The sequence below is a fragment of the Sminthopsis crassicaudata genome, chromosome 1 (genome assembly GCF_048593235.1).
Source record: "Sminthopsis crassicaudata isolate SCR6 chromosome 1, ASM4859323v1, whole genome shotgun sequence".
Classification (NCBI taxonomy): domain Eukaryota; kingdom Metazoa; phylum Chordata; class Mammalia; order Dasyuromorphia; family Dasyuridae; genus Sminthopsis; species Sminthopsis crassicaudata.
The window spans coordinates 385,558,092-385,583,347 of NC_133617.1; the positions used below are offsets into that span (position 1 = coordinate 385,558,092).

Consider the following 25,256-nt stretch of genomic DNA (forward strand, 5'->3'; position numbering starts at 1 on the left):
TTGCCCCATTTCACTATAAAAGATTGCTGGTTTAGCCCTTAACAAGTTCCTTATTTATCTATTAGCACACTCACTTAATCTTTAACAAAGTTTCCTTGTTACTCACGGTTCTGGGTCAGAGAGACTGAGATCTGGATGGGAGGCTTTTCCACTGGAATCAGGACCGTGTCTGGGCACCAAATTGCGAAGGTCTGGTCTAGCTCCTCTTGTCAGAAATAAGCAAAAGTCCTTGCCCCACGTGTGGACGCCAAATGTAACGAGCTGTTGTCTCCAGAAGCTGCTGATCGCTCTCTGGAAGGAGATCTGCTGTGTCAACTCAAATCTCTCCAACAGATTCTTCTTCCTGTAGTGAACCGTTGTCTCCAGGCAGTTGCTGTTAACTCTTGTCCAAAGAAGTGACTTCCCTTCCTGCAGAGAGCCCCGTCAAGCCTGATGCAATTCAGAGTCTTCCTCTCTTCCTGGAGTGCTGTCCTCTTTATCCTCCCAGAGAATGGGCGTGGGATAATGCAAGGGCTTCTGGGAAGAACCACTTCAGCCAATGGGCTTGCTCCTTCTATCAAGTCAACCTGAGTTCTCACCTTGTAACTATCCAGACAACCTCAGTTCTCACTTAGTAATCCTAACACAAAACCACTCTTATAGATAACAGAGGGTCACGTGACACAAAACTACTTATGTCCCAAGCAAAGCTCTAAAGAGGTGAAACTATAAATATGGTTAAAATAAAAAGTGTGCACTGATTTTTCTGTTTACTGAAGTCCTCCAGGAAAACTGGAGATGCTGTTTTTCAGATGTAATTTAACCAATCATCAATTCATGTTCAGTTCTCAGATTGATCAATAAAAACATCCTCTACTGATGATTTGCAGTCATCACTTTGAAGACAATGGCTACATCCACTGGGAGAGAAGAGTTGCTCTGTATTGCAAATACAACATTCCTCTGAGGCCCTGGGGATGGCATTTATTTCAGAGTAATAGCATTTATTTTCTTCTTTGGTTTTTTTTTTCCCCATTATGCTTATTCTTCTAATCTTTTACCTCATTAAATAAAATCCCTCTCTTGTGACAAATAAGTATAATCAAGTAAAACAAGAAAACAACATTTACAACGGAAATTGAGGCATATTAGAATTAAGCAATTTCAGATTCAAAAGAAATTCATGAAAATACTAAGACTGCTTCTTTTCATTGTTATTTGTTCTTTCCCTTTACATTATTATAGTCACTGACCATTATTGTTTTTCTGTTTCTTTTTACTTTACCTTATATATGTCTTCATATAATTCCCCATGACTTTTAAAATTTTTGTCCATCATTTGTTATGAATTTATGAATTTGTAATGAAATTATATTTCATTACATTCGTATGTCACAATTTGTTTTAGCAATTCCCTAAACAATGGGCATCTTTTTTGTTTCCAGTTATCATAAATTTTTTTTTGCTATTAATATTTTGATATGGAGCCTTTCTTTTACCACACTGGGAAATATGCTTAAAGATAGGATCTCTGTATCGAAAGGTGTGGACTTTTTAGTTAGTTTCCTACCATAATTCCAAACTGGATTTTCAGAATGTTCAGATCATTTGATAACTCCACCTACAGTGTATTAATATGTTTATCTTTTTGTAGCTTGCTCAACATTGGCAACTTCCATCTTTTGTTAACTTGCTGTGTATGAAGTAAAACTTAAGAGCTATTTTTATTTCCAGTCCTGATTTGCAATGACAGAGCCAATGTATGAGTTTATAGCATCTTGAAAGCTTTTTGAAAATAGGGAATGTTTTCTGTATTAACTTCAGTGGTGTCTACAGATATTTTGCTGCAGCAGCAGAGTGAAGGAGGAGTGCACTGTAGGACTCAAGGTATACAAGCAAATGAAAATGTAATTTTATCTTGTTCATTAAATGGATTTCTGTAAGGTTGAATCTATATTGAATCATCGTAAAAAAGGTCTTTGTTTAATAAGGTTTACAAGAACTGTTTTGTAAAATAGTGAAGCCCATTTCAATAAGAAAAATTATACCTCATTTATTTGCAAGTTTGGATTTATACACCATCCATGTCCTCATAATATCCTATATCTCTATACATAATCCAGTAAAGTTTATTGTCTAATAAACATAAAAGTTGTTGAGATTATATACTAGTATATGCCAAGGAAATTTTGTGTTTAACAGATCTTGTCACTTTTACTCTCCCCTCAAACTCCATCATATGTATTATTTGATCACTGTAATCAGTAAGACTAATAAAAGCTGACATATTGCTTTACAGTTTCCAAAGTACTTTATAGAATTTCATCTGACTCATAAATAACCCTGCAAGGTAGGCAGTACGGGCCTTAATTTTTAGATAAAATAACTCATGCCCAAGCCCTGGCTTTTGCTATCAAGCTGGAAAGGGTCTAAGGATGGGCTCCAGAACACAGTATTTCTTTCATCCCAGGACCAGCTCAGCTAATTTATTTTTTTAACTTAATTTTCAGTTCCAAATTCTCTCATTTCTCACTCACTCATCCACTCAAAGAGGTGCAAACCAAATTGACCACATTAGTCATGTCCAAAAAAGAAAAGAAAATATGTTTTGATCCATACTTTGAGTCCATCCCTTCTCTATCTGAAGGTAGATACAGTGTTTCATCATGAGTCCTTTGGAATTATGGTTAGTCACCGTGCTGATCCGAGTTCCTAAATCTTTCCAAATTATATTGTCATTGTTTAAATTGTTCCTCTAGTTTTATTCACTTATTTTATTCACTATTATTCACTATTTTTTCACTTCACTTTGTATTACTTCACACATATATTCCTTTCTGAAACCTTTCACAATTTCTTATAGCACAATAATATTCCATATATCATACTCATATATCATATCTTGATGTCCAGCTATTTTGCAACTGATGAATATTAACTGTTTCTAATTCATTGTTACCACCAAAACCCCCCACCAAAACCCCAAACACTGCCTTAAATACTTTTTTGAACATATGGGTTATTTTCTTCTTTGTTCAATACTTCTTTGAAGTATAGATCCAGCAGCAATATCATTGGGTCAAAGGAAGCTCAGAGCTTAATAGTTTTTTGGGCATAGTTCCAAATTGCTCTCCAAAATAGTTGAAATAGACCACAGCTTCATCAATAGCACATTAAAGTACCTATTTCCCCCATCCCCCGAGTCAAATTCATAATAATAAAAATCATTCCTCATTTCATAACTCGTCAAAGGATATGAACAGTTTTGCCTTGAAGCATTGAAGTGTTTGATACCAAACATCACAAATTTATATACATTTTAAAAATGTATACTGAGGCTGTAAAGTGAAGTGCTATTTCCTTCTAATACAAAAGTATGAGTTAGGTCAGAGATTTAAACTCTTCTTAATTTCAGTCTAATCCATCAAGAAAAAATCACATGCTCTTATTGTTAAAAACTCAATCTCTTGTGCTTGTAGTAGAATTCTGACAGTCCCCAGGGATGTCATTTTTTAAAGAACTCTGTATGTAAGAGACAGCATGAAGTAATCCAATGAGTATTAGACTTGAGCCACAGAAAGCCTAGGTCCAATCTCAATTCTCGAATAAAAGATTGTCTTCAATTAATCTAAGCAGGGGTTCTCAATCTGAGGATTTATGGATGTTTGTGAATAAATATCAAGGGGTGAAATTTATATATGTATTTCAAATTATATATTTGTAATCTTATATATTTTGTTTTACACATTTAAAAACATCATAGTGAGAAGGTGAGAAAGGAGATCATCACACACACACACACACACACACACATCAAGAAACACTCCATATTAAGAATAGGCATTATAATGCTTCAAGAAACACTATGATAACATTTGGTTTCATAAAAGCTTATATCAACATGAGTTAAATGACAAGAGAGACTTATTTACAAAAGGAACAGGATTTCTATCTTCAAGTAAAAGTTGAAGATTCATTTAGTGGCTGAAGAAGGGAGGACCAGGATCAATGGGTAGACTTTAGAGGTTAGATATTTCACACATAGGGTAGAACATTTAGGATCTTCAAAAAATGGAACAGGTTGTCTTGAGAGATAGTGAACTCCTCAGGTCCTAGAACTGTTCAAGCTAGATGACTTCCCACTTTTCCTTTAGAGGATCATCATGCTTGTCCTATTTCCTTTTTGGGCATGCACTCAAGTCTCTGTCCTGGACCATGTCCTTTTCTTTACTCTTACTTTGTGATCTCATTAGTTCCCATGGATTCAACTATCATCTCCCTACACATGTCCTCCATATTTACTAGCTAGCTTCAGCTCTTGAGCTCAGTAACTGTATCTCATGTGCAAAATTACCAAAACTGAACTTATCTTTCCTCTTAAAACATATCCTTTCTTTTAACTTTTAGTCAGGAGCATCTAAATCCTTATAGTAAACAGGCTTGAAATCTTGGAGTCATTCTTGAATTTTCCTTCTCATTTTCTCCCCTTCATACCTAATCAGTTGCCACATCTTGTTCACTCTATCCTCCAAAACATCTCCCTCTCTCTGCTTATCTGGTCACCATGATAGTTCAGGTCCTCACCCCCTTTGTCTTGATTAGGGTAATAGCTGCTTGGTTTCTGAGGACATGCAAAGTTCCCTCTATTCTCACCAATCTATTCCTTCCATAAGCCCTACAGTTTTCAAATGTGATACATTTGCTATACACAGTTACCAAAATAATATTTCTAAATTGCAAGTTTACGCATGTCATTCCTTTCTTTCAGAAACTTCAGAGGTTCCTTATTGCTACTGAGTTCAAAGAAGGAAATTACCATTTATTCAGTCTGTTACATACGAGGCACTGTGCACTTCACAAAAATTATCTTTTTTGATTCTCCCCACACCTCTGGTGATAGGTGCTCTTAATTTCCCATTTTATGTTTGAGGAAAATGAAGTAGATAAAGGTTAAGTAACTTAACCAACCACATACTAGTAAGTGTCTGAGGCTGAATTTGAACTCAGGTCTTCCCGACTCCAGGCCTAGTATCCTGTCCACTATGCACCTACTTGCCAAATACAAGCTCTTGTATGTTATTTCAAACCTTTACACTCTGGTTTTGAACTTTGAATTTTCCAGGACAATTACATGTTATTCTTCTGTCCTCAAATTCTATACCTAAGCCAAGCTGGACTGCTGCTTGTTCAATGACAACCCAAAGCCAGTGACTACTTGTTGGGGATGTCAACATGCTGGGACTGACACAAGCAGATCTAGATGATCTTCGAACTCTCAACAACTCAGATTTACCATTAAGAACCGGGAAGTGACAAAGCTGGCCATAGTTAACAAATCTGATTAGATTAAAAGAGAAAATCTGCATTGTGTTACTGAAAATGCCTATGCAAGATGGGAACAGTTACATGGACACAGCATTTGAAGATGATTGAGTTATAGTTGTTCATACAGCTGAACCAAAACCTGAAACAAACTTTTGGACATGGTCTTTAAGTAAAAAGTAGAACTGGAGAGAGTGCCAGAACTGAAACAATTAGAATGGAGAAAGGCTATGGAGATTCTGAATAAGGGTTGCTAATTGGTGATGCTCCTTCTAGAGAACCTTGTGAACTTAGGAGAAGAGGGATCTACATGGCCACAGAAATAGCAACATCTAGAGACTGAGGGAAGCAATGAAGGGATTGCTGGACATTGGGAACAATTCTGGGTCAAAGTCTCTGGAGAGAACAAGTGTTTTTCTGGACCAAGCAGGTCCTGGAGCCTCAATGACCAACCTAAGAATCAATGTGGAGAAGAGCAAGAAATAAAACCATGATATAGAGAAGTTATGAAGTACGTGAACTGGGCCAGCTCAAGGCAGCTGACTGTTGCCTCTCAGATCTTTTCTCTTTCAGGGGTGCATCAATTACAGTTTAACAGTATAAGTCTGGAAAACTAAAGAAGTCTCTGGGTGAATTGGGACTTCATTGGTAAAGGGGTCAATCTGCTAATCCCTCCTATATAGAGGACTATATCTATTCCTGAATAAAATGGAGATCAACCAGCAAGGGGAAAATTTTTTTGTCTTTTGAACACCTTGGGTGGGAGAGAGTTATGTGTGCATTGTTTTTTCTGTCAGGTGAAATAAAGGTTATTCAGTTTTTGAGATATTATTAGTCTGAATGCTTGGAACTAAGGATTCTTTTACCATTTTTTTTTTTTTTTTTGGTAGAGACCTAGATACAAACTACTAGGATATTTCCAAGGTAAACCGTAGCTGGGGCAGGAGCCAAATGGTATGATTTTTGGAAAGCCTTCTATGAGAGGAAGTGAATCCAGTGAATATATACCAGTGTTTTAGAAACAAAAAGACTTTTGTGTAACTTAAAGTTAATGTAATAAAGACTATACACTAAAAATCATTTATCATATTCATAATATAACATATCGTAGGCTCTGAGCCATATCCTACTGACGATTACTTTAAACGTAATTTCAATTACTTTGTCAATTTGGTTTCCAAGTCTACAATGGAAGGGGAGGGTGACTACCAAAGGTCGATATAGTGAAAACAAAGTAAAGCAATTAGTAGGACAGAGCAATTGAGGATAATTTGAGGGTAGGGACAAATAGACTGTAATAACCTAAATGGCCTTTATGGTTTCTACTATATTGCAGTATAAGTCAGTAACTGATTAATGATTCTGAGTCATAAGAAGTTCCACCACCTTTAAGAAGGCATAGATGCCTTATTGGGGAAAATTTTTATCAAGAACCTACCATGCATTATGTGTTTTTATGGACTTGTGGTTTCACTGAGATTGGGAACATTGAGGACAAGAAACTCCCTCCACTATAAGAGATCAGCACTTGCAGCTGAACATCACAGAAAGTTGCCTAGATTTCTCAAAGTTTAAGTCCCAGAGACCCATTGCCAGTATGTGTCAGAGATAGGACTTGCATCTGATGTCTTCATGACTCTTAAGACTAATTTGTTATTTATTGTAACCTGCTACCTCTACTCTAAAAGTGTGGCTGTTTAACAAATGCTTTGTTGGATGGATGAATGAAAATTATAAAAAGTAAATGAAAATTTGGGACTCAGGCAAATTTAAGGTGGCTGGAAAATTATTTTCTGTGGAATAACTATTCTCTAGCACTGCATCCCCTACCCTCATCCCTCATTATCTGTTAAAGGTCACATTACTGGAATTTTTCTTACCTCTGTTTGTACTTTGGCTTCTTGAATCAGGCTCAAGATATCAGATTTTGAACCCACTGATGACAAAACAGACTGTAATTTTTGCTGGTCCAAACATGAGATTGAAAGTTGATCCAAACTAAGATGGAAAAAACAGATTTAAAGATGAGACATTGAACAAAACATCTACTCTCACTTTAGTTAAATTTTCCTTCTTATAAAGTGGCATTTTCTCATTTTCATAAATCCTAAAGAGCAGAGAAAGAGGGATCCTTTACTCCTTTCTTAAAAATGCCAAAGAATTACTCTGAATTTGTGGAGAGAGAATATTCCTTGGATTATTCTCTTGCCTTAAAACTCAGCTATTTAGGGCTTCATTGTTCCCATACTACTTTTTTTTTCCCCCAGAGTGTTAGGAGTGCCCCCCCCTTTAAAAATACATTTTATTGATATATTTTTTAAAAATTACCAGTATGCCTCTTTCTTCTCTCTCCACATAGTCTGCCATTATCAAAAAGTTTTTTTTTTAAAAGGGAACTAAAAAAATTTAGCAAAACTAAGATGTAAAAAAAAAAAATCTGATGTTACATGCCATTTTCCATACCTAGATTCTCCCATCTTTTTCAAGCAGGTTGAATTATCTTCCCATCTTTATTGCTTGGTGCCAGCCTTGGTCATTAAGATTTTGCAGCATTTAAATTCTATTGTTGTTGCTGCTTTTTTTCACTTAAAATTTTTTTTGTAGTTATTATGTATATTGAGTTTTTCCCCCCTGATTCTGCTTACTTCCATGCTTTTCTAAATTAATTATACTCATGGTTTCTTATAGAATAGTAATATTCTCCGATTTGTTTAGTCACTTCTCTATCTACTATTTGTTCCTGCGAAAAAAAATTATGCTGTAAATATTTTGGTATGTATGAGGACTTATTTCCTTGCGATATGTTCTTAGCAGAAGATTTTCTGAGTCAAAGAGTATAGTCACTTCCTTAACATAATTCCAAAATGCTTTCCAGAATGGTTGGATCAATACATTGGTAGTCTTTTTACAAACCTCCAACACTGACTTTTCTGTCATCTCTAACAATTTTTGGAGCTTTATTTCATATGGTTGTTGATCGTTTGAATTTCTTCTTTTGAAAACTATTTCCTTTGACCATTGACATATGGCAAAATGGCTTTTGTTCATATATATTTTGGTTAATTGTCTATACATCTTGGTATCAGATCCTCTCAGATAAATTGAATTTTCCCTCTAGAACACTAATTCCCTTCCTCTTCTTGTTGCATTAATTTTGTTCATGTGAAACCTTTTCAATTTTAATTTCAACATCAAATTTATTTCTCTCTTATCATTACTGCTTTCCTTTGGTTAGGAACTCACTTTCTTGCTATAAATGTGACAAACTAGATAATCTAGTTAACATCTAATCATTTTCTGTTGTGATTTTTAGTATTCATAGCATGTATACATTTAGAATTTATTGTAGCTCATTCTCTAAGGTGTTAAGTTTACCTCTGATTTTCGCCAGACTGCTTTTTTTCTTTTTCTTTTTGAGGCTGGGGTTGGGGTTAAGTGACTTGCCCAGGGTCACACAGCTAGGAAGTGTTAAGTGAATGAGATTAGATTTGAACTCTGGTCCTCCTGAATTCAAGACTGGTGCTCTATCCACTGTGCCACCTAGCTGCCCCCAGACTGCTTTTTGATTTTGTCAGTAATTTTAAGTCAAAGGGTAAGTCCTTTCCTAGGTATTTTATTTTGGGGGCTTTATTGAATCCTGAATTATTGAGTGAAAATATTTCTAATAACTCCTTTATTCTGTTTCATTGATCTATCATCTTTTTTGTTTTATAATCAGTTATCAGATAATTTTGATGATTACTGCTTTAGAGTTTTGGAAATGCTATTTCCCCTTCATTCCTACTTTTTTCCTTATTTCTCTTGATATTCTAGATCTTTTGTTCTTCCAAATGAATTTTGTTATTGTTTTGTCCAGCTTTGTAAAATGTTCCAGTGGCAATTTGGTATAGTATTAATTCTATCAATTAATTTCAGGAGCATCATCATGTTTATTATATTAGCACAGAACTGCCAGAAGTATGGAATCTCCCAAGTTAAATAGTGTTTTGTAATTATACATATAAAAGCACTGAGGATGCTTTGACAGAACAAACCTCCAAGTAGTTTATACATTTTGTAGTTATTTTGAATGAAATTTTTCTTTTTATTATCTCCTGAATTGTTATTGCTATAGAAATGCTTTTGATTTTTGTGCATTTATTTTCTTAATCTGCAATTTCATTGAAGCTATTAATTATCTCAGTTTTTTTGTTGATTTGTTAGACTATTTTAACTAATCCATCATATGGCATACGGATATAGTTAAGAATTTTGATTTTATTGCTTAGGGAGCTTCCTGATGAGGAAATATCCCTCTACCGATGCAGGTTCTCATATTTTACTCTGACTTAGAGAGTAGCCTAGAACATTCATAGTTTAAATGACTGGCCCTGTATCAGTAGCAGAACAGGGACTCATTATGCTAAAATTATAGTACCAGAAAAAAGGGACATATATATGCCTTTAATTCATGCCTTATTGATTTCTCTAGCATTTTTAAAACAATGTGAAACAACAACAGGGAAAGAAGGAATGCTCTTATTTAACAAAACTAGTCTTATAGTTGTAAAGGATTTCAGAGGGCACCTAGCCTTAAACTTGTGCCTGACCAAGAATCCCCTCTAAAAACATCAGTGACCCATCATCCATTCTTCCCTTGAACATCTACAGCAAAGGGGAACTCATTACACCCTTAGGCAGAGCCTTTTCTACCTAATACTTAGGCATTTCCTTCCTGTCTCTCAGAAACTGTCTTCTACTACTCCCACCTCTGCTCTGAAAGCTTAAGAATTTTCCACTTGGGTAACACCAATTTTTCTCTCACATTCTGCCATGTGCCAAAAATGTCCACTGTTAGGTGATCGTTTATATTCAATTCATTCTTTCTAAGAGCACCTTTTCAGAGAAAAAAAAAATCTCAATTTGAATTATGTCAACAAATTTTTCCCCTCCCTAGGTGCTGAATGCCATGGCAAGTTCTGAGGATACATGGGCATTTCTGCAGATTTAATAAAACTAATTTTTCTTGTTATTGTTTGTCATGTCTGATTCTTTGGAGTTTTCTTGGCAAAGATACTAAAGTGGTTTGCCATATCCTTCCTCCAGCTCCTTTTTCAGATGAGGAAACGGAGGCAAACAGAGTTAAAAGCCTTGTCCAGAGTCATACAGTTAGTAAAGGTCTGAAGTTGCATTTGGACTTAGGTTTTCCTGGTCCTTCATTCACTGTGCCATCTAGCTGATCCTCTTTTTTTATTTTAAAGAGATAGGAAAGAAAATCTACTTACCCTATGGACCAACTTCTTCCATAGCATCGTTTGTCCACTGAATTGTTCTGGATTGTTATATCTTCATCAGAAGCTGAAGCAGGAGTCCCAGAACCACTCGTCCATGGACTATTTCCCCTAGAATATAACCTGTCCTCACTCTGATCTTTCACCAAATGTGAAAGGGAAGGTGATTCATCAAGGTTTGAGAGGCTTTCAGGTGCAAGGCCAAGGGATCTTCTCGGAGTAATTTCTAGCTCAGTTTTAAAGTGGGCAGCTACAGGTTCCACTGAGTACTCCTCATCACAGAGCTTGTCAAGGTCTGGCATGCTTAAAGCCCTTAGCTCTCTAAGTTTAGAGCGGGATAAAGGACATGGTCGGGCTGAGCCTCCTGCTGTCCTGTTCCTCCTGATGTGAGAAGCCGTGGTCACTGATGGATTGTAACTCGCTGGGGGGTCAAGAAACTTTTTGTGGTTCAAACCAGGGCTGTCTCTTCTGCCTTCTACTGGATTCAGTGGAGAAGCCAGAAGAGCCATAGTAGATGTTGATTTGTTTAGCTGGGGGGCCAATGAAATGGAATCATTTTGGTTTTCACCACATGAGCTCAAGCTTCGACGTAAGGACCTTGAGGTGTCACTTGAGTTGCTGGGAGTTCCTGAAGATATAGTTCCTGATGATCTCCTCCCAATAGGTGGTTTAGAGTTCATGGACACTGCTGAAGGGAAATCAATGGATTTCACCACAGGCCTATCAAAACTGGCAAGATTCTCAAAAGATTTGATCCTCTGTTTCACAGAAAAAGATGAGGTAGGTTCATGGGGCCAGTTTAGCTCATAATAATAATGCCTCCTGTTGGATCTTATTCTATCTGTGATAAGGCAGTTTGTTTCCTGGGTACCAAGGGCACTAGCACCTCCCTGTTCTCTTTTTTGGATGCTCTGGGAAGTCTCTGAAAGTTGTTTTTCTCCTTGTATACCTTGTCCATTAACTAGGCCAAGAAGGCCACCTTTAAATATTCTTGTCTCAGGAACACAAGCACACTTCTCATTTACTACAGAATTCTGGCTGTTTTGAACAGGGCATCCTGTAGATTGCCTGGAATGGCTTTCCCCTCCAAAATGGCTTGCAAGTTGTGCTGGCATGGAATAAGTTCTGGTAACAGGCCTTGGGGAGCAGTAGGGACTGTCATTCAGAGTAATGACATTTTTGGAGTTCCCAGAAGGTTCAGACATCTGATTTGTTTTCTTCTGGTTATAAGCTGTCTTTTCTACAGGTAGAGGTGGGGAAGGACACACAGGCAAGAAGAAGGAGGAAGAGGAAGAGAGTCTCACCTCAATGAAACTTCTTTGGATTTCTTGTCCTTCTGGGGGATTTTCCTTATTGGAGTGAGAAGCCAGAGGTGGTTGACTTGGAGGAAGTTCTCCTCTTTTGTGACAAAGCTTGTTTTCACCTTTTTTGTGACTATTTTCTTGAATGGAGAGCCCTCTTTGGTCACTTTCAGTTAACTTGTCATCTCCTGGGCTTTTGGGGTTTCTTTCAGGAGAGATAGCAATTATTTTTACCTGGTTCATTCTATCTCGAGAATCCCCAGCAGCTCCCTTGCTCCCCTTTTCACCAAGCCCACCAAGGAGAGCTGAGGCTTCTTTTGGGTTGGAAAGGCCAAATTCATTTCGTCCAAGAAATGTATTTTCATTTGTATTTCCAGTTATAGGGATGCCTCCATCTGACACTGGGGAACTCATTGGCCCAGACACAGCCAAAGCCAATTTACTCTCTTGTCTACACGTAGGAGACTTGGGAGTTGTGGGGCAACTTTTGTCTGGTTCTCCATGGACAGCAATGCTCCGAGAGCCCAACACTTTCTTAGAAAGGGTTTTGGGAGAGGTTTGGGGTGAAGTAAAGATTTTTCTCTGCTCTGTCCCACTGACCTTAGCAGTTTGGATAGCAGTGGAGGCCTCTGTGTTGGTTTTGTTCTTGCTTTTGATGCTGAGGCCTTTTAGCTTTGGCCCTGACTTAGGTTTGTGATTGTTATTAAGAAGTGTTTCCATAAAACTTTTGGGTGTTGACCCTTTTGTTTCAGGATTTGATTTTGGTTGAGATGAAGGACTGTGCAGAGTAGTAACCCCCTTAATATGGTTTGTGCTGGTAGTGGGAGTTTTAGTGTTGGAGCTTTTTGTTGCAGATATACACTGCTCCTTTTCATTTCTGTTTTGCATGCTATGGTTAATTTTGCTAGGATCTTTATACTGGGCTAGAAGGGGACCCCTAACTGTTTTTTCTGGTCCTTGTCGCAAGTCCCCTAAGTCCTGACTTTCAGATATATGAAGGCTGGTCAAATCACATTCTTCATTCGTATATGAGCCTGGATTCGAAGAGAATTGTGTGCATCTATGACTATCAACTACTTTAATGGTTGCTTCTTGCTTCTTGCATTGGGATTTGTTGTCTAACAAGCTGTGCTCTAGGCCATTGATCAATCTGGGGCTGATGGAGATCGGGGGCTTGTGCACAAGGCCACTGCCTCTGGAAGACTCACAGGTTTCCAGAGCTTTACCAGTGCTGGCTTCTTGAATTTTCCCCTCTGTGTGTAAGGCTCTGCATCCTTGTGGAGTATTTCCATCTGAACATGCTAAGCTCTCCTGAGAGCCCTTATCTAACTGGGAGGAAGGAACTGAGTCCAAAGGAACTGTTCTCCCTGCATTGGCCTGCTGGTAAGAGTTGGGGTTTATAGTTGTTTCTGGGCCAAAGGAAGGTGTTGCACAAGGTGTTGGCTGTAAACCACCCATAACAGTATTTTCTAATGGTGAAACTTTGGCTACTGATAGGTAAGGTGAAAGCCCACAGTTTATCTTTTGAGGTGAATTTTGTTTAACTGTGCTGTGTTCCATCTGCTTCACAGCAGGACTGAGTTGCTGCTCCACCAGAGAGGGTGGCTTTGGCTGAGTATTCATGCAACAAATTTCAATTTGCTCCTCGTCTGACTCTGGGGCATTGTATATCTGAGAAGAGCAAGATGGTGGATGAGATGGTGTGTTGCCCCTGATGGGGGTGGATGAGGCTTCTGTGAGGGATTCTGGGTCTGAGTGCGAATCCTCAGCAGCTCCATACATAGACTTTGGTGATGGCTCAGTAGTCTCAGTTTCCCCATGGCCAAGTGAGGATAAGCTGGCTTCATGTAAGCTGCTAAAATTCCTAGAATAGCTACTCAAACAGTTTTTATTCACAGTAAAATGCTTGCCTGGATTAATTGAATCCAAAACTGAAAAGTTAGAGGTCCACTGAGGCTGAGGCAGTGAAGGCCCACAGCTTATCTTTTGAGGTGAGTCTTGTTTAACTGTGCTCTGCTCCATCTGGCAGGAGCTCCTGCTTTTTGCCCAAGAGTGCCTCTGAGAAGCTACGTCACCACAAGGGGCTCCTGCTTTTGGAAGACGCTCAGTTCTTCCTTCACAAGCATCTAACTCACTGATGATGCTGTCAATGTCAGTCACCGGCATCTCCTCTGAACCACGGACTCTTAACCCACTACCTATTTGCATTTCTTTGGTACCGACAGTAGATGGCAGTATGGGACCAGATTGCATAGTTCCCTCTGTTTCAGAGGCTGAAGTTCCTTTTGGATGGGTTTCTCTGGCGGCCAGAGTCACACTGAAGTCAGTATTAATCAGCTCCTTCTCCCTTGATGATTCAAGGTGGTCCTGTGAGCCATCCATAGCTGTTTAGAGAGAGAAAAGGAGGAGGGGGTAAAGTAGGATGAGAGGAGGGCTCTGGTAGTAAACAGAGGTCAACCATGATACAGTTGGGAAAACACTGAATTTTGAATCCATGTATTACTTTACTTGTGACACTGGGTAAATCACTCCTGAAATCCCATGATCCTACCTAAACATTCTAATGAAATGGAAATTTAATCTTAGTTTTAGAAAATTTATCTACAATAGGTTTTAGACTGTCTTCTCTGCTAAGTTTCATTTGCTTAGTAAAATTAATTTTTAAAATAGCAGAAATATACATGGTCTTTAAGGATCACAAAATATCATGTATATATTAACTCATTTAAGTTTCAAAACCCATGAGGTAGGTCTCAAAAGCTTTTGTCCATTTTACACAATTAGAAATTGAAATTCCAAAAGGCTAAATGATTTGCTATGATCCCATATCTAGAACTTCAGCCCCACAGCTTTTTTTTTTATTATTTAGAATTTTTTTCACAGTATATATGCATGAGTAATTTTTTTTTATAATATCCCTTGTATTCATTTTTCCAAATTATCCCCCCCCCTTCATTCCCTCCCCCCGATGACAGGCAGTCCCATACATCCTACATGTGTTACAATAAAACCTAGATACAATATATGTGTGTAAATACCATTTTCTTGTTGCACATTAAGTATTAGATTCCGAAGGTATAAGTGACCTGGGTAGAAAGACAGTAGTGCTAAAAGTTTACATTCAATTCCCAGTGTTCCTTCTCTGGGTGTAGTTATCTCTGTCCATCATTGATCAACTGGAAGTGAGTTGGATCTTCTTTATGTTGAAGATATCCACTTCCATCAGAATACATCTTCATACAGCATTGAAGTGGACAGCGATCTTCTGGTTCTATTCATTTCACTTAGCATCAGTTGATGTAAGTCTCTCCAAGCCTCTCTGTATTCCTCCTGCTGGTCATTTCTTACAGAGCAATAGTATTTCATAACCTTCATATACCATAATTTACCCAACCATTCTCCAATTGATGGGCATCCATTCAATTTCCAGTTTCTAGCCACAACAAAAAGAGCTGCCACAAACATTTTGGCACATACAGGTCCCTTTCCCTTCTTTAGTATTTCCTTGGGATATAAGCCCAATAGCAGCAATGCTGGGTCAAAGGGTATGCACAGTTTGATAACTTTTTAGCCCCACAGCTTTCAAAACCAGGGTTCTTTTCCCTGCAGGATACTACTAATTTTCCAGTATCATCATGTTTCAGAATTCCTAAAAATAATTTGTAGTACTAGATTTGTTTCTTGTTTCTGCTTAGTTCCTCTCTTCTACTGCTTTGTAAAGTTCACTGCCAAGCAAATGGAAATAGGTTATAGGGTTGGACCTACTAAAACTTTGTTCTTTGATTAACAAGTGAGTAGCACTCTCTCTAGGACTTCTTTACAAGTCCTTAGGAGTTTTCACCTCAATTGGTCCTTCCTCTAGTACCTAACATTGTCTAGCTCTCAGTGCAAGGGGCCAGCCTGAAATGTGAAAGGTAATGTAGGACTTGTGTCAAAAAAGAAAATTTAAAAATAACAGACAAAACTAACTTGCAAGGAAAAATATAAAATAATATTTTTAAATGACATAGTTCAGCTCCAAATCTTTTGGTATATGCTGTAGGAAAAAAATCAAAAAGTAAAGGTGAGAGAGGAATGAAGCAATGAGTATCTGCTCACTGGGGCATTTCAAGCCCAGGCTGAATGACCAATGGTCAGGGACATTATATATGCAATTCCCTACTATATGCAATAGATGGCTTTGGATCCTTCTTCTCACCTCCAAGACTCTATAGCAATGATAGCTAAAGAAAATGGTAGTCTAAAGGCCCTGAACAACAGGCCGACTAAAGAGTGAGCAGGCATTCTGTGAGATAGGAGAGAGGCACTGTATCTTGCCACTGGATCCATTAGGGTACTGGAGGAGAGACTGAGGGGGTCAGGCCCTGGTTCACTTAAATCCGATGTCAGGCCATCACCTCCCTGATGTTAGTAGTCTTTACCAGAACGGAGGTCCAGCTATAATCCATGAGCAATGGTAGCTGTCCCACTGGAGACTCAACTCATCAGCTCTAGGTAAGCAATGTGGCTCCTTTCTTCCTTCCCCTCCCTCCTCTTCCCCTGTCCACATAGGGAATCACATGGGAATCCATAGATTCAGAATCTGTAGAGACTATGCCCAAAAGAATATAAATTTTGGTTGCTGGAACTTCATAAGATATCATTTCTTTTTTTTCTCTTACCTACTTATTTTTTTTTTTCTTTTTAAAGTAGAATAATTAACTCTTTTGCCCCAAGTGGCTTAATTTATGATTTCTTGTAATGCAGCATTGACAAAACTCTTTCCAATTCATATGGAGCCACTTGACCATAGTTTAAACCTAAACCCTTTGAAAAGGGGAACCAAGATTGTAGAGTAAAGGCAAAAACTTGCCCAACCTCTCCCCTAAACTTCTCCAAATTCCTTTTAAATAATGACTCTAAGCAAATTTTAGAGCATCAGAACACCCAAAAAGAAAGAACATTTTCCAGAGGGAGACAACTTAGAAGCTCAGCAGAAAAGATGGCAGTCCCAACCCCAGCCCCAGCTGCAGTCACAGCCTTGTAGACCTCTGAATCAGCAGCATTCCTGGTGGTTTCCAGACCTCTCAGCCCAGAGATGCTAAAGAGGAGCTGGAAGGTTAGCAAAAAAGGTCTGTGGAACCAGTGTGGGACCCCAGAGCATGATCCTTTATGCAATCCCAGCATAAGCCCAGCACTGGCCCTAGCTCTGGCCCAGACCCCAGTATCAGCAAATAGGGACCTCTGAATCAGCAGCAGCGCTGGAGGCTTCTGGACCTCTCAGCCCAGACACACCAGGGAGGACTCAGAAGGTCATGGAGAGGGTCTGTGGCAATGGAGTGGATGTCTGGTGTGCAGTCCTAATGCAGCCCTGGCCAGCAGAGCCCCAGCCCCGGGCCAGCATACTAGATCTCACAGCTACTGTGGGGCAGGGACACACCTAACAGCTCCAGGGCAGAAAAGAGTGCTTGTGGTCAGATTCCTAGAAGGATTTCTGAAAAGAGCTGCACAAAACTCTGGAAGCTTAGAACAGTGCACCCTCCACCTTGGAAACAGAACCCTATTTAACAAAGAGTTAAAGCAGAGTAATAGGCTAGGAAAATGAGCAGAAAACAAAAAAGTTTCTTATCAATTAAAGTTATTATTATAATAAATAAAATTATTATAAAATTATTAGGTGGCAAGGAGGATCAAAACATACACCCAGAAGATGATAAAGTCGAAGCTCTTATATCCAAAGCCTCCAAGAAAAATAAAAACTGGATTCAGGCTACGGAAGAGCTCAAAAGAGACTTTGAAAATCAAGTAAGAGAGATAGAAGAAAAAATTATGGAAAGGATTGAGAGAGAAGTGCAAAAGGAAATACAAAAAAGAAATGATGAGAAGAAGAATGTCTTAAAAAGCAAAGCTGGTCAATTGGGAAAGGAGATAGAAAAGCTCATGGAGGAAAATAATTCCTTAAAAAATAGAATTAAGCAAATGAAAGCTAATGACTTTATGTGAAATCAAGATACAATAAAGCAAAACCAAAAAGAAAAAGAAAGAAAGAAAAAATAGAAAACATGTGAAATATTTCTCACTGTAAAAACAGCCAACCTGGAAAATGATCTAGGAGAGAGAATTTTTAAATTATTGGTCTGCCTGAAGGTCTTGATTTAAAAAAAAAAAGAGCCTTAACAAGGTAATTTCAGGAAATTATGAAGGAAAACTATCCTGATATTATATAACCAGAGAATCAAAGAATCCACCAATCACCTCCTGAAAGAGATGCCAAAATGAAAACTCCTAGTGTTATGCCACAGTTCTCTTTTATTGTCCTGACTCAGTTTCCCTAATTATTCTGACTCAGTCCTACCTGGGTTTCCCTGCTTCTCAGTTCTGCAAAACCTTCCCTTCCTCTTGATAGAATATCAGAATGCCTCTCCCCATCCCAAACTATTAGAATATCAGATACTGTCTTATCAAGATGCCTCTCCCCACATCCAGGGTGCCTCCCCCTGATTATATCATCTTATCTCCCGAGGCTCACCCCACCTTGTCAGAGTCCCATTCCAAAATTTTCCCCCTCACTTCATCCCCTCTCTCTCCCCTAAAACAATAATCATTCTGATACAGGTTCTACATGTAGAACATATTTCCATAATAGTCATGTTGTGAAAGAAGGAAAAGACCTGAATGAAGCTAGCTACTCTTCTACATGCGGACAATGGCCTGCACACATAGAAATAAATATGATGTGATTACACAGTAATTTGGAAGAGGTCATATTAAAAGCTGAGGAGAAGTGTTCAGGAAAGGCAGCAATCTAATTCTGAATAGCTAATTTCTAAATCTCCAATATAGCCCAGTCTTCCATTTTCTTTTCTTTTCTTTTTCTTTTTGATAAGAAAAATTCTTTTTTTTATTAATTTTTATAATTATAACATTTTCTTTGACAGTACATATGCATTGGTAATTTTTTTTTTTTTTTACAACATTTTCCCTTGTACTCCCTTCTGTTCCGAAATTTTTCCCTCCTTCCCTCCACCCCCTCCCCTAGATGGCAGGCATTCCCATACATATTAAATAGCTTATACTATATCCTAGGTACAATATATATGTGCAGAACCGAATTTTGTTGTTGTTGTTGTTGCAAAGGAAGGATTGTATTCAGAAGGTAAAAATAATCTGGGAAGAAAAACAAAACAAAACAAAACAAAACAAAACAATGCTCACAGTTTACACTCATCCAGTCTTCCATTTTCTAAGAATCAAACTTTCCTCTGGAGGCAGACTCAAGTTACCATAGGGATCAAATTTCTTAAGAGTCAATAGCTATTAAAAATTAGATGCCTTAGAGAAAATGAAAACAAGTAACATGTTTCAGCCACATAGTAGGTCCATATAAAAAATTAACAGAACTGGGACCCCAGCAAAACTCCTAAAGAACAAAAATAAAATAAAAAATAAAAATTTTTAAAAGACTTAAAATTTTTTTCCAGCCTCATTCATTGTGTATAAGTATTTTTTAAAAATATGAATCTTTTAAAAAAAATATGAATATGAATCTTTTAAAAAAATAAACATAAACTTGTGCAAGGGCCATGCTAATATTCTCTGTTATCATTCCAGTTTTAATCCTTGTGCTGCTAAAATAAGCACAAAATATGAATATTTTCAAGGCAATAGAAGATATTGGGATTTAAAGACTTAAGCCATTATGCCAAAGACTCAAGCCCAGGTTTTCTGATTCCACACTCAGTGTTGTTCAAACTAAATCCCATTATTGTCCTTTTACCTATTCAATGGATCCTAGATCTAAAAAAGATCTTGAAGGTTGCCTAGTCCTACTGTTAAATATGAGGCCCAAGAATTGTGGTGCTTGCCCAAGCATCCATAGTGAATATATAGCAGAAATGGGATTCAAATCAAGGACTTCATAACCAGTACTCTACCATTGTACTCTCAGCTGATCTTTTTAGAACTCTACTATCCTTTTATCTTCTGCCTGCTTCAATTTCTTCAACTGTAAAATGAGATTAATAATAGTACCTTCCTCAAAGTATTGTTATAAAGGTCAAACCAAAATAACCTTTGGAAAGTTTACTTAACCCAGAGCCTGGAGTTTTATAGGTGTTTAGTAAAGGCTTGTTCCCTTCCCTACTAGGAACACAATTAAAAATTAGAAATTGTTTTTAAAAGAGGGAGGGGAAGAAGCAGCCAGATAAAGGTTAAAAAAATCCATGGACAAAAGGCCATATATCTTACTTATAGGAGAATCCTTCATGCCCTCAGTTAAAACAAACTTAGAATTCTAAGAAGTTTGTTTATTTAGACTTTAGGACCAATGTTGACATCAAGGTAAGTAAGGACCAACTACAAAAAACAGACACAAGCTCCGAAGTCATAGCAATTTGGGAACATCTATTATGGGGCTAAACGGCCTTATTATATATCTGAATGAATAATATTCAGAATGATGACCCTCAGGAAAAGGTAAAATTTGTTCTTTATACTTTGTTTTTAAAAGGAGAGAAGAAAAAAAATTTACATGATAATTTTGTTATATATCTAAAAGTGACAGCAAGTTATAGTTGTACAAGTTTGCAGTTTTATATACAATCATCTTTTCAATTGTACTGTTATAGAAATGCTTGTTTTATCCCATAAATTTAAAAAATTTTTTAAACAAAGCAAGGGAAATTTCATCATATTTTAGAAAGATTTTCATCAAAAATACTAACAAAGTTTTATACTCATCAGGAACTTTCATATATCTATGGAACACCTTATTTAAACCATTTATACAAACAACTTGTCAAATGTGAAGTCTAACAAATGTGAAGTGAAACTAGTCCCTGTGAAGGCTAAGCATTTTAGGAGAATTTTCAGATTATAAATAGCCAAAGAAATCATATGGTTTCTAAGACATCACATTAAACTATCATTAAAAGTTTGTATCTTAGTGGTACAGTTTTCCTTCACCATTGTTACTACTCTGTTTAAAAGAAAGGCTGACGGGGAGATAAAACCACAGATATTATGTTATGTTATATTATAGCAAGAAGGGACCTAAAAACTAGCTCCTCTGGAACTCAAGTCTTCTTGACTCCAAATTCAGCTCTCAAATTACTGAATCACTTAGCTGTCTCAATAGAGTTAAGCCAGGGAGCATGGCTATTTGCTGGACTTGCCTTTCTAAAACAAATCTGACACAGAAAAAGTACTAGAAATGACAAGTAAACTATATGAACTTTTGACAACTGTATTGATAATCATAGAATTTTAAATATATTTTTCTTTAAAAATCAAGTTTTATAAAAACAGAATTCTATTTTATATTACATACAAAACTATATTGTTAGCATACAGAATATTTCTTTGTTTATGTTATACTATATAACTTCTGGTTATTTAGATTTCCTTGGTCTAGTTACCCCAACTGGAAGTTGTGAGCTTTGTAAGCGCAGGAAGGAGGCAGTGGTCAGAGAAGCAGGGTTTGAATCTAGCCTCTTGACACTTTCTGCCTCTGTGACCTTGGGTTTGTTTTCTTGATCTCCATGGGATTCTTTTTTTTCATGTATAAAGTGAAGGTGTTATACTAGAAGGTTTAACTCTACATGTATGATTTCCATATATTATGAATTTAATCCTTTTCTTCTTTTTCATATTATAGTAAATGTTGACAAAAAAAAGTAGACATGGATATTTCTACATGCAAAGGAGAACAGAAAGAGGATCATCTATGAAATTACAAAACCTCAAGTATATGTTCTTTGGTTTCTTTTCAAAGCATATACACACATGTATATATGTGCATGCACATACACATATACTTACACATATATGCTGCCTAAATGTCTCTATGCACATATATATGTATATATATACTTAGCTTTCATACCTAACTTATTACAGTATTTTTGACACAAAGGGTGACCAATAAATCCTGACTACTGAATAAAAATTAACATTCACTATGCTAGATTAAAATTCCTCATTAATGAAGAGTCTACTTAATAATACAATAATAATACAATACAATCTCTTATTTCCATAATTTTAAATTGTTGGTTCAAAAACATATGCTATTGTTATACCATCCTCTTCCTCACTTTTAAACAAATGAAACCATCTTACCAGATAATGATCGATGCACCACCAAAGTCAGGGCCATAGGCAAGTTCTTTATAACCTGGCAGGCTTCCTGATAAGACAAGGAATTGATTGGAGCACCATTGAAAGAAACAATCTCATCCCCAACACTCAGCTGTCCTGTTGATTCCTAGCACAAATAGAACCAGAAGTCATCTTAAATAATTCTCAGAAAACACTCAGAACAAATAATGTAGATTGTACACCGAAGTTAGATAAAGTTATAATGCAGTTAAAGACTGTCAAATTAATCAAGCAAGACATTTGCAAAACGTACTTAACACAGTGTTTTGCTCATAGGAAGTGTTATATCAATGATTATTCCTTTCTTTTTATGCTCCTCAGTCACTCAGTAAGCAGTTATTCATTGTGTCTAAGACACTGGGCTAAGATCTGGGTCTACAAAAAGAGGTGAAAGACAATCCCTGCCTTTAAGGAACTCACAATATAAAAGGAACTCACCAAAAAAAGCAAATAAATATGTACATATAAGCTATATATCACATAAATAGGGAATAATTGAGAGAGGGAAGGCACTAGAATTAAAAAGGATTGATTGAGGAAATCTTCCTGTAGAAGATGGGATTTTAGTTAAGCAAGAGCAATAGAATTATAAAGAAATTTGAAAAGATGTTTATAACATAATGAAGTAAAAAATAGAAGCAGACATATAGTATACTCACTAGGATACGAAGCAAAAATGAATTAAGTATAGAAAGATAATCTTAGTAGGGACTTAAGAGTGACTGAACGTTATAACTCTTCATTCACTAAAATTCATTAATTTGAATATAAATAGCACTTGGTATAGATGGTTGATGCCATTTCTTTTAAAAACTAATTTTTGATTTTTGTTTTTTACTTTACTACATTTCCCAATCTGTTTTTCCTTATTCTTTCATCTCCCAAAGAACAGTTATTTCTAATAAAGATTTAACTTTTTTTAATTTTAAAAGGAGACATAAATGAACATAAAATTCCATTCTCAATGTAATTGAAGTAATGAAGAGCAGGAATAGTTTGGATAAATGAAACCTACATGAGTCCAATTTCCTGCTGACAGATCTCTTGAGAGGAAGAACTGGTTACTACATTAACAAACTTCACTTTACTTAGTAGTGCTAATTATTTCCATCTCTTTATAGTACTAATCCAAGTCTCCCCCAAAAAAAACTTTTAGTAGAATTATTTTTTTAAAAGGTGGAGAGGAGAAGCAGAATTTGACAAATCTAGATTTTGTACTTCTCATTTTCTGATTGACATGTTGTATGGCCAAGTGGACAGAAGGGGGCAACTGAATTAAGAACTAGAATACAGTTAACCTATAATAGAAATGATCTTGAATTATTTTAGAACTTTCCCTATTAAAAATGCAGACTCATAAAATGTTAGTCCTGGGAGAACCCGAGAAATCGTCAACATATATTCCCTGCCTTTTCCACCCAATTTTCCCACCTTTCTGTTTTCAAATCAGAAATGTGAGGCCCAGAGTTTATAGCATAGGAAGACTGATTTAGCACTGGAAGGGCCCTTATAGGGAGTCAGGAATAAGATTCTTATTTTAAAGATGAGGAAATCGAGGAAAAAGAAGTTAAGTGACTTTTCCAGGATCCCAAATCCAATAAGTATGAGAAGCAGGATTTTGAACCCATATTTTCCTGATTCTCAAAACACTTCCCACTGCCATCATAGGCTCTTCAAACTTACTGTTTTTACTGCTTAAAAATAGTCCAGTAAAATATTGGAATATGTTTCTAGGGAAGAATTTTATCCATAGTAAAGTTTAACAAATTTTCCTTTTGTGAACATGGCCCAAGTTTTAAATTAAAATGTTAGCAATGTAACCATCTCCAAAGAGAGAAAAGGGTTTATATTATTAATTCAAGAGTTTTACTAGCAATTTTTTGTTATTTGAAATTTTCATATTTGCTATCTCCTATCATAAACACTTGACTGATGACATCTGAAAAGAAATAAATTCAATATGTCTTGAAAAGAAGTCTGAGAATAATGAGAAGATATGCTTATTCACATCTTTGAATGAAGTTAACAATACTGGCTATGGTTTAATAACATTGATATCCTCATCTAACCTCAAGCAATTACCCAAAACTCCTTGTTATGTTACTTAAAAACAAACTCAGAAGTCACAGAAGACTGAATTTTTGAACATGTAAGATAGCTTGAGATAATGGGGAGGAAGTATTTTTGTTGTTTTTTTTTTTTTTCAAAAAGACTTCAAAGGTTAAAAAAATCTTATTTCATATAACATATAGTCACATATGTAAACACATGTTGACTCATATTTTTAAAAAATGTATATATCTACAATATGTGTATTTGTACACATCTAGCTCTGGTTTTACCCATAAATAAAAAACCCTTTAAAATACTGTCTTATAAACAGGCACAGCTCTCCCTGCCCAAGAGGAGAAACAATTCATGTTAAGTAGCAATAATATGGATTTTTTCTCCCCCTCCCCAGACAGCAAACAATCCAATATAGGTTAAATGTGCAATTCTTCAAAATATTTTCATATTCATCATACTGCTTAAGAAAAATAAGATCAAAAGTGAAAAAAGACATTAATAAAATCAAACAAACAAATACAAAGCTCCCCCCCGAAGTGAAAAATTATGCTTTGATCCACATTCAGTCTTTATAGTTCTCTTTCTGGATATGGATGGCACTTTTCCATTCCAAGTCTATTGAAATTGCCTTGAATCATTGCATTGTTGAAAAAGAGCCAAATCCATCACATTTGATCATAATCTTGTTATAGTACACATTGTTCTCTTAGGTTTTGTTCACTCAACATCAGTTCATGTCTTCTCAGACTTTTCTGAAATCAGCCTGCTCATCATTTCTTACAGAACAATAATATTCCATTACATTCATATACCATAACTTATTCAGCCGTTCTCCAACTGATGGGCATCCCCTCGGTTTCTAGTTAATTGCCAGAACAAAAAGAGTTCCCACAAACATTCTTGCACATGTTTAAGATATCTTTGGGATATAAGCCTAGTAGAGATACTGCTGGATCAAAGGGTATGCACAGTTTGATACTGCTTTGGGGCTGATTTCAGAAAATCTGCAAAGATTTATATGAACTGTTGAGTAGCGAGCAGAACCAAGAGAACATCGTACACAGTAACAACAAGATTATGATCAAGTGTGATGAATTTGGATAATTTTAACAATGTAGTGATTTAAGGCTATTCCAACAGACTTGGGATGGAAAATGCCATCCGTATCCAGAAAGATAAA

The 25,256-nt window shown here is 36.6% G+C and overlaps 1 protein-coding gene and 1 non-coding gene across 16 annotated transcripts in view; both read right to left on the bottom strand.

The window, feature by feature from the left end:
- PDZD2 (PDZ domain containing 2) overlaps window positions 1-25,256 on the bottom strand; it is a 499,259-nt gene that overhangs the window by 17,790 nt on the left and 456,213 nt on the right. For all 15 annotated transcript variants that reach the window (XM_074279475.1, XM_074279477.1, XM_074279472.1 and 12 more), the window contains 3 exons: window positions 21,971-22,115; window positions 10,566-14,256; window positions 7,182-7,299 (listed from right to left, as the gene is read on the bottom strand). In XM_074279475.1, the coding sequence (XP_074135576.1) occupies window positions 7,182-7,299; window positions 10,566-14,256; window positions 21,971-22,115 (3,954 nt within the window). The remainder of the gene's footprint in view (window positions 1-7,181; window positions 7,300-10,565; window positions 14,257-21,970; window positions 22,116-25,256) is intronic.
- On the bottom strand, window positions 19,381-19,492 carry LOC141552325 (U6 spliceosomal RNA). Its single transcript, XR_012485130.1, has one exon. It is a non-coding gene; the product is annotated as a U6 spliceosomal RNA (small nuclear RNA).